The sequence below is a fragment of the Eriocheir sinensis genome, chromosome 2, assembly GCF_024679095.1.
Source record: "Eriocheir sinensis breed Jianghai 21 chromosome 2, ASM2467909v1, whole genome shotgun sequence".
Taxonomy (NCBI): domain Eukaryota; kingdom Metazoa; phylum Arthropoda; class Malacostraca; order Decapoda; family Varunidae; genus Eriocheir; species Eriocheir sinensis.
In genome coordinates, this window is record NC_066510.1 from 9071611 (window position 1) to 9086563 (window position 14953).

General features: G+C 42.3%; 2 protein-coding genes across 2 annotated transcripts in view; both read left to right on the forward strand.

The window, feature by feature from the left end:
- LOC126999030 (uncharacterized) overlaps positions 1 to 14953 on the forward strand; it is a 52386-nt gene that overhangs the window by 20635 nt on the left and 16798 nt on the right. Inside the window, exon 4 of the mRNA XM_050861362.1 lies at positions 5746 to 5847. Within this exon, the coding sequence (XP_050717319.1) occupies positions 5746 to 5847 (102 nt within the window). The remainder of the gene's footprint in view (positions 1 to 5745; positions 5848 to 14953) is intronic.
- Positions 9162 to 11149, forward strand: LOC126999032 (tigger transposable element-derived protein 7-like). The gene is made up of 4 exons (XM_050861377.1): positions 9162 to 9705; positions 10089 to 10154; positions 10323 to 10382; positions 10684 to 11149. Exons 1-4 carry the CDS (start codon positions 9373 to 9375, stop codon positions 10843 to 10845), a joined length of 621 nt encoding a protein of 206 aa, XP_050717334.1. The 5' UTR covers positions 9162 to 9372; the 3' UTR covers positions 10846 to 11149.

Here is a 14953-nt window from a genome sequence, read left to right on the forward strand (position 1 = left end):
AAATCCAGGTCATAAAACTTGCCTCAATAAAAAAAACTCCTCGGATGCTCATAGCAAGGAACCAAGAGTGCATCCAGAGACGCTCATAGCTCTGAAAGGGTTAAATGCATGAAAATAAAACTCCTATGAGAGTGTATAGTACATTTTGGACGGTCATACTTCATTATACTATTGTAGAACAATTTATACTTTTTACTATGATGTCCTCTGCTATAGTCCATTCACTTAAGTTTGGGCCCTGGCTCCTAGCCGAGTACTAAGTACACTGCTGGTTGGCTGTTGGCAGGCAGGGCATCTGACGTCTCCACATTCCCCAACACACTAGCCTTGTTTCTGAAAAAATTCACATCTCTCATTTTTGCTCATATTTTTCATAAGATAGGCAAATTTTGTTGACACCATTCAATTAGACAGTAATTGTACATTTATAACACATTTTTCAAAACTCAGTGGGGAAAATATAAGTTGTTATCGTGAGTAGAAGTCTGAGAATATACTTAAAAATTTTATACATCTTTTCACTTATTATCAATATTTGCATGCGATGAGGGAAAGAGCAGTGAAGGGCAGACAGGTAGTAGGTGCATAGGTGCATTGGAGAGAGTTATGAAAGGAAGAAGTGTGAGCATGGAGGTAAAGAGGAGAATAAGGAACAGTATTATCCTGTCATCTTTGTCTTATGCATCAGAGATGTGGACATGGAATGCACCACAGCAATCGAGAATACTTGCATTGGAAATGAGTTACATAAGAGGTGCATGTGGTGTTTCAGGATGGGATGGGGAATGTAATGAAAGTGTGTATGAACAGTTTGGTATGGGTGTGACAGAGACAGTGTGAAGGAGTGGATTGTGGAGTGGTTGAGTGGGTGAAGCATGTTGCACTGAGATGGTTTGGACACTTGATGAGAATGGGGAGAATAAATTTGTGAAGAGAGTGTATGAGGGAAGGACTGAGGGAGGGGGTGTCAGGGGAAGACCATCTGTGAAGTGGATCAATAGGGCGTGCGAGTATTGGAGCGAGAGAGTTGGAAGTAGCAGGATTGAGTGTGCTGAGAGGGAGTGCCAGACATGGAGAGATGGAGACATTTCTACTGCTGCCCTCCCCCTGGAGGGAAGTTCCTGTGAGGGAGCAGGGCATTGGGGATATAGATAGATAGGTAGATAGATAGATAGACAGAATCACTATTTGCAGACATCACTGAAGCAATATTCGAATACATAAAACATTTGCTTTGATGCATAAAATTCTCCTGAAATCAATGGTACTTTTAGATTTTAGAAACTAGTGCAATATAAGAGTAGACAAGGTAGGGTTTGTAATAAGTTGTATAAACATTAAATGTTAAGCTCTGATGTCTACTCACCATAATTCCTTTTTTTATGATACCCTATCAAGTTCTGAAAACTATGTTAGAGTTGTACAGTCATTTCTCATTTCAATGGTGCCAACAAAATTTACCTATCGTGTGAAACAGATGAGCTAAATAAAGATGTATAAATATTATCAAACTACTTGATCATGTTCAGTGAATGAGATGTCAAACACCCCTCCAGCCAACAGCCAATCAGCAGCATCCTTACATACTTGGCTAGGGATCCAGCCACTGCTGGGAAGGATCCAGCTAAAGTGAATGAACTATAGGAGCAATGTTCTTAAAAAGTTTCAGCCCCATGCTACTGCTAGATATTAATATACAGTAGGTGCGGTTGATATATGTGCAGCAGGTGGAATGTACATAAAAACCGCGCTTAATAAAATGTCCCTTCCATCGCGTTAATTCTAGGGAGATCTGGCAACACTTGTACTTGGCAACTCAGTGACATCTTGCCTTTAATATCCGTTCCCGTGGATGGCTCAGTGTGCCTCGTGCCTTGGCAAGGGGAATATGTTTGCCGCTCCGTGGTTCTTTCTCCCGTCAATTTTTTTGTGAGGCACACTATACATCCAACCCCTCTACTGCTAACTGTGCCGAAAAAAGAAAAAAAACTCACAAAGGCTCAGATAGAGGTCATACATGCTCTTTACAAGGAAGGAAAGCCTAATCTGTGTATTGCCGAGAACACTGGAATTTCAGTCCATATAGCTATAGACTAAGAAAATACGTGATGCAGGACCTGATCCCCTCCCGACCCAAAAGAAAAGGCCTGGGAAGAAAAAGCTGCTTTCCAAGAGGACCCAGAATGCTATCAAAAGGCAAGTGAAGTGCAGCCCGACCCTTACAGCAAAAGAATTAAAGCAGAAAAACCTCAAGATACTCGGTGATGTGGCAATACGTACACTTCAAGATTACTTGCACAAAGTGCTCAAGTACTGCAGATGTCATGCTGTTCCCAAACCCTGGGTAACAAAGCGCCATAGGCAAATGAGGATCAATTTCGCTCGTCAGTACTGACATAGGACTTTGGAGCAGTGGAGGAAAGTACTTTGGAGTGACGAGAGTACTTTTACTGTGAGTGATGGTGCCAGGAATTACGTGTACCATAAAAATGGTAGCGACCCTCTTAAGCCGCGATACACATGCCACACCATTAACCCATTCAACACGAGGACGCGTATACTGCGTCCTTGCGTGTCCCGTACCATATCCGAGGACACGCATACTGCGTCCTGGCTCGCTTTAGCCAATATGCGAGTTATTTTATCTTTATTTATGTTTACATTTCAAATTTATCAATTAATTTGTTTCTTTATGTGCACCATTTAATTCTGCATGTTTTCATATGCAGACGCCCCCCGCCGTTCGTGGCCTCACCGTTCACGGATTCGCTTATACGCAGGTAGGGTAATTGCGACACCCCCTGCTGAATGCGGATGAAAACTCGCGTATACACGGTCTGATCCTTACTAAGTGCCGCTTTCACAGTCACTTTTGTTTGTTTTGAACGTTATCTATGAACGGCGATCGCCGCTACAGTATTTCCACATGAAAGTGGCCTTTGGGGTAGTGGTGGCTGCAGAGGAAACGAGAGGTGTTGATTGTGTGTGACAAGATGCTGGGCGGGGCCAACCCCGCAGCCGCCACTATCCCATCGGCCAGTTTCACGTGAAAATATAATAGCGGCGATCGCCACTCATTGGTAACGATCAAAACAAAGTGACTGTGAAAACGGCCCTAAATCCCAATATTATACATTTAAAATCCTTGATACTTACTGGGACCTGCCAGAACTGGTCCTTCTTTGAAACTCGAGGCTACTACTTTGAGGAGTAAACAAACATGGTGGAGACTGGCAGAGGGGTAACTGGTATAAAGTTTGTACGTGCGTACCGCTGGTAACAGCAACAAATGGACCTTCCAAGGGCCCAGTAAACACTCAAATTAATTAATAATATACTGGATGTATATGGATATACGTATGAATATTAATTTAAAGCGGAGAGACGAGAATTCACTAATACTTGATGGCTGGGTGGAAGACGGTAAACACTGATGCACAGTGTTGCCAAACTATCATACTCATCGCATTGCATTTTTTCGTAGTTTCTGACCGATAAGTACCGCAAAAACACCACTCGCCTGCCAACCACCACCGCCTATGCACTCACACTCACCACAACCAACCACAGAGTGACTGTTAACCCTTTCATTGCTAAACGCTCGCAGCAAGCGTTAGGCGTATTTGCTGGTGGTGCTAAACGCTCGCTGAGAGCTCCACCCGCACTCAAATCTCCAGCGCATGAAAGTGTTCCAACACTAATTCTCACAACACAGGATTGCCAACTGAGTGGGTTCTTCACTAAATTTGGTGGAAAATCATATCAGCCCAACGCGGCAAATCTACAGACGAGTAACTGGTGGATGTTCTTGCCCAATATAGCGGCATTTTTGCATGGCTTCACCTATCACCTGACTGATTCTTTGACCAAATAGTTGTAAATATTGCAGTTGGTAATACTCCCTTGCCAGAATCTCAAGGAGAGATATCCGCAGTTCTCTCAATACGGCTGATCATCCCGCACGCACCGACGTAAGTGTTAACATTCAACCATCCCTGAACGTGCATGTACATTCGCAAGAGAGGCATACATAACCGACTCCTATAGATCTGGACCTCCTCTTTCCAATGGTGTTTTTGTTTTTTAGCTGTGATGAATAGTTTTTGAGATACAGAGGTTAAAAGAGACCCCCCCATTGGGCTGCCTGACTGCGCCTGAGGGGATAGTCGCGTCCGCACCACATGCAAGGAAAGGGTTAAATTATTACGGTCCATATTTGATTTGTGATTTATGTGTATGTAAAACTATATAACAATGCCTAGAAATGCCTTAGAAATAGATTTTTTTTTTTATTCGATTGAGATGGTAGAACAAAACCCTATTTTCCCTATATGATTATAGTCCCGTCGATCGCGGATTCACGGATCACAGGAATCTCGTGGAACCAAATACCCACGAACGGCGGGGGGCTTATGTATAATACATGATGATTATGTTGAGTTTATGGCTAAAAACTTGTTATAGTCAATAGCGACATTTGAAATTTGGTGTGTGCGGCGATCCCGGATACGGCGCGGGGCGCTGTTTTGGCCCGGCCGTAGTGAGTTTCTTTATGTGCACCATTTAATTCTGCATGTTTTCATATAAATACATGATGATTATGTTGAGTTTATGGCTGAAAACTTGTTGTATTCAATAGCGACATTTGAAATTTGGCACGTGCGGCGATCCTGGATACAGCGTGGGGCGCTGTTTTGGCCCAGCCATAGTAAGCTTCTTTATGTGCACCATTTAAATCTGCATGTTTTCATATATAATACATAATGATTATGTTGAGTTTATGACTGAAAACTTGTTATATTCAATAGCGACATTTGAAATTTGGCGCGCGGCGATCCCAGATACGACGCGGGGTGCTGTTTTGGCCCAGCCGTAGTGAAGGGGTTAAGCACCCCAATTCAGTTATGGTTTGGGGTTGCTTCTCCTACCACGGCCTGGGGCACTTAGTCTTCCTCCCAGAGAACCTGAGAATAAAGCAGCACAACTACCTGGACCAGCTGATAGACCACCTTGACCCGCCGATGGAGGCGTGCCAGGCAGATTTGTTTGTGTAGGATGGGGCACCATGTCACAGAGCCAAACTAGTGACTGATGCTCTTGCTTTTGGGAGTGTTCGCTACTTCAACCGCTGGCCTGGCAACTCACTTGATCTTAACCCTATAGAAAACCTCTGGGGAAAGATCAAGTCCGGGTTGCAAAACTACGATTTCTCCTCATTACTGAAGCTCAAGGACACCATCCAATAACTGTGGGACTCCATGGCTCAAACTTACCTCCAGACTCTCTTCCAAAGCATCTAAAGCTTGTTAGAAATGCCAAAGGATAAACAATAAAGTACTAGAAAGTAAAAAAAAAAGTGTTTTCTTTGTTCCTTGAGCCGTCTATTGTACTGAATTTAGTTCAAGGCAGGTAAAAATCTTACCGCACATATATCAACCGCGCCTACTGTAACATTCTTTTAAAGAATTTACTATTTATTATTTATGTATCTAGGATAGTGAATGTTTTATAATTATTTGAGATACCATCTTTATTTAAGCACTTTTAACAACTCTACCAACAAAGACTTAGTACATGCCCAGAGGACTGGCTGAGTTTCTTCCAAGAAGTGATTCCATCGAAGAGATTAACAAGAATTAAGCCATATGACATTCACTTGTATTTTGGTTCATAATTCTGTAACTACTGACTATACTTTAATTTTTTGTGTATTTATTTACCATCATGAGTACTTTTGTCTACCAGGTTGACCAGCAGACTCCATGGGTTGGGGCAGGAATTGGTTTGATTCTAGGAGTGCTGGTAGTGGTGGGAGATGCAGCACTGGCAAAGGAATCGGTTCTCACAGTAAGTGTCTATTTTTAAGGATTTTTCACATTACTTGGCCCATTCACTGTTGGACATTTTGAGGCCTAATTCCACCAGAATTTTAACTTTCTCTTAACTTCTTTGGGCATACGGGTGACAACTATTTTTCATTGCCAATTTACAAAGAGAGTTTGACATTGATTGTCATAGCATTGTAAGATAATACTAAAGACTTGTCTATATAATATGATTTATATATATTTGGGCATAATGAAGATATTTTTATCATGTTATAAGCAAGGGTGTGGAGTCGGAGTCAGAGTTGCCAGAGTCGCCTACTTTTGGCTGGAGTCGGAGTCTGTGTAAATATCTCTGACTCCGACTCCTTTATGTGATCCATTCTTGTTTAAAGTACTTGGCTGCACTGCTAGAACAGTGTTACCACTCTATGGGAAATTTCCACAAATTTGTAGGAGGCAAGTTTTTGTGGGAGCTCTTGTGGGAAGACATTTCAAAAAAATTATCTGATATGTATTCTTTTATAGAAATGTAGGTTATTAATCTGTATATTAATGAGATAAATTACTACCTCAACTACATTTTCACTACTTGCTCAACAATTCCACATAAAAAAGTATATATATATATATATATATATATATATATATATATATATATATATATATATATATATATATATATATATATATATATATATATATATATATATTTCCCGCCATATAAAACGCCTCTTTTTTTTTTCAAAAAAGAAGATTCGAAAAATCACCCTGCATCTTATACGCCGATGGTTAGGTTTTGGTAGGCCTTAGGGTTATTGTTACTGGTATGAAACCAACACCCAAAACACTTCCATTTGACACAATAGTTCCCAGATGTCCCCAGAAGGAAATATACCGTATTCTTCGGCGTGTAACAAGCACTTTTTTTTTCACTTAGAAAATGTCAAAAAGTTACCCCTGCGCGGTATACACCGAAGGTACAAATTTTGATTGATTTTGTAAAATCATGAATAGTGTGATGCAATAGAACAGGAAAGTGTGAATAAGCAGAAGAGAGGAGGAGGACATGACCATACAAGTCACAAGAAGAAGAAGACGCGCCAGACGTGGAAGCCGAGGCGTGGCATGAACGCGAAACAACACACAACACCGCTGCAGCGCACCAGTCACAAGTGTGCTGGGTACCTTGGCGGTGATGGTTAAAGCGGCTATTACACGGGAACAATATTGGTGGAGCAGGGTGCTGCCTGACATGACTGTTTGGCGATCGTGGGGTGGACATGGGCAGATTTGTCTGGAGGTATTTCTGCTGTGCAGCGGCCCAGTCAGCTGGTGTTTTCTGTGATACATGTTCGAAAGAACGGATATCTGTGGATGATTTAAGTGTTTATTGTAAGCGTATTTTTGTTTCTCATTGTGAAAATAACTACTATATTAAAACATAGTATTATTGAAAGAAATTAATCAACATCTATTTCTACTTGAAAATAGGTATACAGTCCCTGAAAGTCAAGATCAAGATCAAGATTGCCCATCAAACGTAGCATCCTTGTGTGATTAGTTCCCTCAGTAGCTCGGCGAAAGTTACTGCCTGCACGCTGCACAGTGAGTGAATCTACCAACCAACCCATATGTTTACCTTTTCAAAGTCACAGCTGATCGGGGTAAGACCACTGTAATTCTTCAATCAACAGTAGAACACTTTGAACACAGAGAAGGGCACACAGCAACATACGGTATCATAGTCATACAGTAATACCCTTATAACTCGGAATTTGATATGACTTGGCAAAGCAACGAATTATTAATTACAAAAATAAATTTCAAATTCAAACAAATAACGAAAAAAAAATGGAAAGAATTCATGCATCTCAGCATACTGCCGAGTTTTAATCACATCCTATTGTCTACACTTGGAATGTCTCACCCACATTTTCTTCTAAATTGTATCCACAATAGGGCCACGTGATCTCATTCTCCAGCTCTCTTTGCTTTTTCATTATTACTATTTCGCTTTCCTTTTCATCCTGAATTAGTAAAATAATCCATATGTTTTACCTCCCTCCCTCCTTCCTCTGTCTCTCTCCCTCGTGCTTGTTTCCCTGTTTCCTGGGCTCCAAAAGAGGGGGTGGGGAGGGATAGGAAGGAGGTAAGAAGGAAGGAAGGAAGGGAGGGAGGGAAGGAGAAAAGGAAGGCTAGAACGCATACATACGGGGAGGTACCGCCCTCCTCCCTCCTCCTCATCGTACTGCCTCCCTATGTATTACTAGTTGTACCATCACACTCTGTATTGCCTGGGGGTTGGGATGGCATGTTCCTCCCTTTTCTATTGTTGTTTACTTGCAACAATAAATTATTAATCAATCATCAGTCACAAGCTTGTGTCGCTGGCCGTGCCGCCTGCCGCTAGAACTAATGCCATCTAGAGAGGGCCTTGCTAGAACGCACCTAGAATGCACACTACCGACGGATATAGCCTACAGTACCCTCGCGAGTTTCGCGGTGTTCGAGTTTAGCGATCCGCGAGTTTCGCGCTCAGTCCTAAATTCTTACCATCTCGAGTTTAGCGCATTATTTTCCCGAGTTTCGTGCTGTTTCGACAAGTATCAAACGCGTTTACGTGTGGCGTCACGCATGATGCCTCGACTCCCTCAGTTGGCTGGCGGTGTTGACTACGTGCATACGTGTCCTTGCCCTCTTCCACTAGCCTCTTGATATTTCTCCGCGAGTTTGCTGTGATGTCTGAGGACAGAGGAGGCACTGCAGCATGTGGCTCAAAGAAACCAATTTCGGTAAAAGGAAGCAGGCCAGAGAGGCAAGGTAAAAAGAAGAGACTGTTAAGCATGAAAGAAAAGGGAAGTGTTGAAAAAGCTTGATACTGGAATGGGACCTGTTGCCGTTGGGAACTTTTCAACATTAGTGAATCTACTGTAAGAGGAATAAGAGCAAAAGCGTGTTGAAATACAACGTTTCCTGAAAGATGCCGGGAGCTCTGTGATTGAAGTTGCTCACATCACGCATCCTACAAGCAAGTTGATGGTGACAACAGAACACTATCTGAAGAAATATATTGAAGACAAAAATGATCGAAATGTCTGCATATCTTCTGCTAAGGCAAGAGAGAAGGCAAGAGAAATATATGCGGCAGTAGCACGTAAGTTAACCATTGATAATCCTCCACCTTTCTCTGCTAGCAGTGGTTGGTTCTCAAGGTTTAAGAAAAGACACTCGCTCAAAAGGGCACGATGTCTGGGTGAAGCAGCAGACGCACCTACACATGAGGTGGAAAGCTTCACTGATGTCTTGAAACAGCTGATCGAGGCGGTTCGATCTTCGTCAAATATTCAATGCAGATGAAACTGGTTTTCACTGGAAACAGCAGCCAAGATCAACCATAATCGCCAAACAAAAGAAGCCTAGAGGGCACAAGGAAAGTAAACAGCGTTTCAGTGTTCTCTTTACGGTCAATGCAACTGGTGACTGTAAACTGAAGCCACTTGTTCTCTACACCGCTGCTCGCCCTCGACCTTATCGTCACAAGGACATGAAAAATCTAAATGTGCACTGGGTCTCCAACAAGAAAGGGTACATGACAACTGTTACCTTCTTAGATTGGTTCGATAACCACTTCATACCCGAAGGAAAGGAATACTGCGAGAGGAACAATCTAGCCTTCAAGCTCATGCTTCTGCTGGACAACGCACCCGGGCATCCAACGTTTCTGAGAGGCCGTCATCCTAACTGCGAGGTCGTGTTCCTTCCCCCTAACACAACCTCCATAATACAGCCCTTGGATCAAGAAATAATCGCCAATGTCAAGCTAGAATTCTACAGGAGAACTTGGAAGAAGCTTGAAGAAGCACTGGACACTGATGATGTAAGTAGAACCTGCACACATTTGAGAGAGAGAGAGAGAGAGAGAGAGAGAGAGAATTGCACATGTAGCCTACAACTTGACGTTGCTCTGAACACACACACACACACACACACACACACACACACACACACACACAGAGAGAGAGAGAGAGAGAGAGAGAGAGAGAGAGAGAGAGAGAGAGAGAGAGAGAGAGAGAATTGCACATGGAGGCTACAACTTGACGTTGCTCTGAACACACACACACACACATACACACACAGAGAGAGAGAGAGAGAGAGAGAGAGAGAGAGAGAGAGAGAGAGAGAGAGAGAGAGAGGATTCAAGTGTTTATTACAAACCTTACAAATATTATTATCAACATCATTATTGTTTTTACTCTACAGATCCTTCTGCAAGTGGAGGAGGAGATTGACGAGCCAGACCAGCAGACAGGCGACCCTTCAGCAGAGGTTTGTACGATGAATGATGATTTGGACTCCTGGGTGCTTTAATTTGCTCAGAGAGAGAGAGAGAGAGAGAGAGAGAGAGAGAGAGAGAGAGAGAGAGAGAGAGGATTCGTGTTTATTACAAACCTGACAAATTATATTATCAACATCATTATTGTTTTTACTCTACAGCTGCAAGTGGAGGAGGAGATTGACGAGCCAGACAAGCAGACAGGCGACCCTTCAGCAGAGGTTTGTACAATGAATGATATGATTTGGACTCTTGGGTGCTTTAATTGCTCAGAGAGAGAGAGAGAGAGAGAGAGAGAGAGAGAGAGAGAGAGAGAATTGCACATGTAGCCTACAACTTAACGTTGCTCTGAACACACACACACACACACACACACACACACACACAGAGAGAGAGAGAGAGAGAGACGCGCAGGCTACACATGCAGCGTCCTTGAAACGTTTCCTTGTGATGGCTAACACAATGATCATAATTATCATTATAAACATTATCATTGACATTATTGATATCACAATTTTACAGAGACAGCTGCAGGTGGATGATGTGCACGTGAGTGATGAGCCATACGGCCAGACAGGTGTTCATCCACAAGCAGAGGTATGTATGTTTGTGCGTACGTCTGGCAACGCTACTCATGCCCCCTTCATTACAACCTATGACATCGTACGTTTTTTTTTTTTTTAACACTTCTTGTTGTTTAGGTTGACCCATCAGAGTTTATTTTTCATGTATTTCAGTCAGCCATGCCACTGACCACTGCAGAGGTTGGGGCCCCACACCACTCACAGACAGTGCAGCACACACCTGATACAACATTCCAAGCAGCGCCGCCAGGCAGACCCAAGCAGATTATGACTGCACAGACTTTCTTTTGTAATTTTAATATCAAGAAAGCAGTGGACTTAATGGTAGAATGCTGGCACTTTGTCAATATTGCAACGGTGAAGCATGGATGGAGGAAGGTTCTCCCGTGGGTGAAGACAGAAATGAGCGGTGACAGGCAGCAGAAGCGGCCGCTATGGACACGTTGCTTCAGGTGGCTAAAACGTTACCCATCACGGGGTATGAGAATGTCAGTGTTGCTGATATGGAAGTTCTCATTGATGGAGGAGTCGCTGAACGTAGTGCAGAAGACATGATTGATGATGAGGAGGCTGATGATGAGGAGGAGGAAGAAAAAGAGAAGAAAGATGAGCCAACAGTTCAGCAGTTAACAGAAATATTTGCAATAACAGAAAAATTGAAGGAGGCCATTTACAAATTTGATTCAAATTCGGACCGACGTGAGACATGCATCCACACAATTCAAAAGGGATTAAATGAATACAAACTGATGTACGAAACCCGAGTCAACAACCTTCAACAAGCCTTGATCACACGCTACTTACGTAACCGTGACAAGCGAGAAGATATGCCACCTGCTGTTGTTGCTGAACATGATGATGGAGAGGATAATGATCTGCTTGTGGACAATGAAGTAGCCCCAGAGAATTTGGGTGACGACTTTGAAGGCTTCGTACTAGCCGACCAGGAGTGATCGAGTGACTGGCGACAAGAGGGCAGGGAATGTTTATTGTCATTTCTTTTCTCGTTTTCATTTTTTCAATAAAGTGTATCTCTCCCCATTATGCTTTGTCTTTGCAAGAACACTTTGCCCATTAACTGCAAGAAAAACATCAATTTTAACGTATGTATTTCGAGATAAAGGAGTAATATGGAAAAAAAAAGTCGATTTCACTCGCGGGTCGGAACGTATAAGCTGTTTTACATTGTTTTTAATGTTCGAGTTTCGCGATCCGCGAGTTTCGCGCTATGTCTCGGGAACAAAGTATGCGCGAAACTCGCGAGGGTACTGTATAGGTTTCCTTCATTATAGTTACCACAGCCAGTTGGTTTGTTGGTCTGTTTAGTGTATCAGCTAAAGCTTTATAAACAAAAAATGCAAAACATGCGGTATACAACACAGGTATATATATTTGTAACAGTATTAGTATCATCGTATCGTATAGGTTATTGTACATCTGGCAGTTGGCAGCCGTTTCATCCCGTTCCATAATATATCGACTGTTACAAAATGATTGGCGTCGGTTTCTCGAAATATTCGTGTGTAGCAAAATAACGAGGATTCATATGGCTCTTATTGATATAACACGTTAATCTTGGGTATTTTCTGCGTTTATCTGTAGGACTGTTTTTCTTTTACACTTGATAATAAAAAAGTGTATCGTTTTGATCAAAGTGCCTGAGGGGTGGCCACTTCTGGCCACCCTCGGAACTTATAGGGTTAAAAGGGGGGAAGGGTGGTCAGTTGCTTGAAAAAGTCCATTGCTTGAAAATACTTACATACGATAAATATCGGTTTACAATTAGTCATCCATGGATATCCGTTCTTTCCAACATGTATCATAGAAAATGTCAGCTGACTGGGCCGCTGCACAGCAGAAATACCTCCAGACTAATCCGCCCATGTCTACCCCACGATCACCGAACAGCCCTGTCAGGCAGCACCCTGCTCCACCAATATTATTCCCGAGTAATAGCTGCTTTAACCATCACCGCCAAGGTGCCTGCACACTGATGAGTGGTGCGCCGCAGTGGTGTGTCTTGTGTGTTGTGTTTGGTGTTCACGCTGCGCCACGTGGCCACGTCTTCTTCTTCTTGTGACTTGTACGGTTTTATCGCTGCACGTTTCCTCCTCCTCTCTTGTGCTTATTCACACTTTTCTTACCAAGAGAGCCCGGGTTCGATTCCCGGGCGTAGTGAAATAAAATTAACTAATTCTAATAGTTAAACTTACCTTAATTAAGGATAAATCATTGAAGACATTATCATTGCCATGTATTGCCATCCTTCTCCCATGTATCCTGGTACTTTCTCCTAGAATCGTATTGTCATTTCCACTTAGACATCTTGGCGAGTTCAGAAGCGCGCAACCAACAGAGTGCACTGAGTAGTGACTACTGACGGGCTTGCGACTTGCGAGAGCCCGAGAATACCAAAGCCGTACGCTTATTGTATACGTATCGTAGGCATGGGTTTGGTTGTTTGTCGAGAATAATATTTCATTATGCAATACTAACCAAAATTGCATCACTCGGTTTCTTGACTGCCAAATTTATAAATTTTTAATGCCAAAATGCCAAATTATCGTATTTCACTGCCAAACACACGTTTTACTGCCAAGAATGGGTAAATTTGGCAGTGAAAAATGCCAGTTGGCAAACCTGGTGGTGGAACCAGTGTTAACATGGTGCAGTCTACTGCTCCGAGGAACAGTAGATTACACCATGATAACACATATTACATCAGCCTCTATACCTGCCTCCCTTCAAGCTCGGAACAATTTTTCTTTTTTTATGATTTTATGATATACATAGTAGTATACATAATGTTATTTTTAAATTTATTTTAATAAGATTTTATGTTTAATGTTATTTTATGGTTTTGATGTTTCTAAACCCGGTGTAGCGAGACAAATAGTTGCCCCGTGATAAACTGTTGCCTCCCCATCTTAGCGTGCGTGGCCCCGCCCCTTCTCTCTCTCTCTCTCTCTCTCTCTCTCTCTCTGAGTCCTGCAGCAAAGTGTGCCAGAGGTGTGACAGGGGAGAGTTTGAAACAGTTGAGCACATGACGCTGGAATGTGAGAAGTATGAGCGAGTAGGAATGGATATGATGAGAAGAATTATCCAACCTGAAATGGGCTGTGTGAGATGAAAGAAGTGGTTGAAAGGACAGGGAGAAAATGGATGTTGCTGCTGCTGGGGCTGTGTGGGGAGACGCCTGAGAGGAAGATTGTGGCAGTGAAAGAGTTCCTAGAGAGAATGAATGTGGTATGTTAGGAGTAGGGAGTAGCAAGTATGATGGGTACTCTTTGTTTCTGTGTGCTATTTTTTTATATAGGTGTTGCCATTACAAAGGCCTGATGTGGAAGAAATCCCAAGTCACCTGTAAGATCAAGATCAGGCACTACGTGATGGGAGACGACAGGCCTCCGTGCTCTGCCGAGTCTGGGAGCAGACAGGCCGAGCAGGAGGCAACAGTTTTTCACGGGCAACTGTTTTTCACGCTACACTGGTGTCACACCGGACAAATCTACCCAGAATGTCTGTTGCTGGGTATTTGTCCGTTGAGATTTAGTGGTCTGTTAAATCCAAAATCCATTAACCCCTTCCCCAACAATTTTTTTGTTAAAAACGTTTCTTTTTCAGACTAATTTTTTTTATTTTGGTTCTATATAGTATTTTTGATGCTGGTTATGAAAACAGTTTGTAATTATTTTTTCTTCCCATTTTTGTGGTTAACTTTTTATTTTGAGAATACCTTTGTCGGCAAAAACGAGTCAACTCGTCTTCCTATAAACCATATTTTTTTACCATATTTTCTTAATTTTTCTCAAAAACATAAATGGTCATGTTGTACACATATCCAGTCTTTGACTCACACAACATGAAATATTTCACTCCAAACCTCCTCCTTTTCAGTGGAATGTACTGTACCCATCCTAACCTTCCTTTGAACAACATAAGGCTCTCATCTATACATACATCTTGCCTAGGGGTGTAACACTTCCCAAAGTTCTCACACAATGTCATGAATACATCATAAATCTTATACAATTTTGGGTTGGGGTGAGTTTGTGCATCATGAGTTTCATTATCTACAAAATGAAGATATTGCTTTATCTTACTGTACCGTTTCATAGTCATTAGCTGCCGAAAAATTGGTCTTTCAAGCAGTTCATCATGTGACCAGTTCATTTCTTCTTCTGGCATTTTCACAATACCCCCAAGCA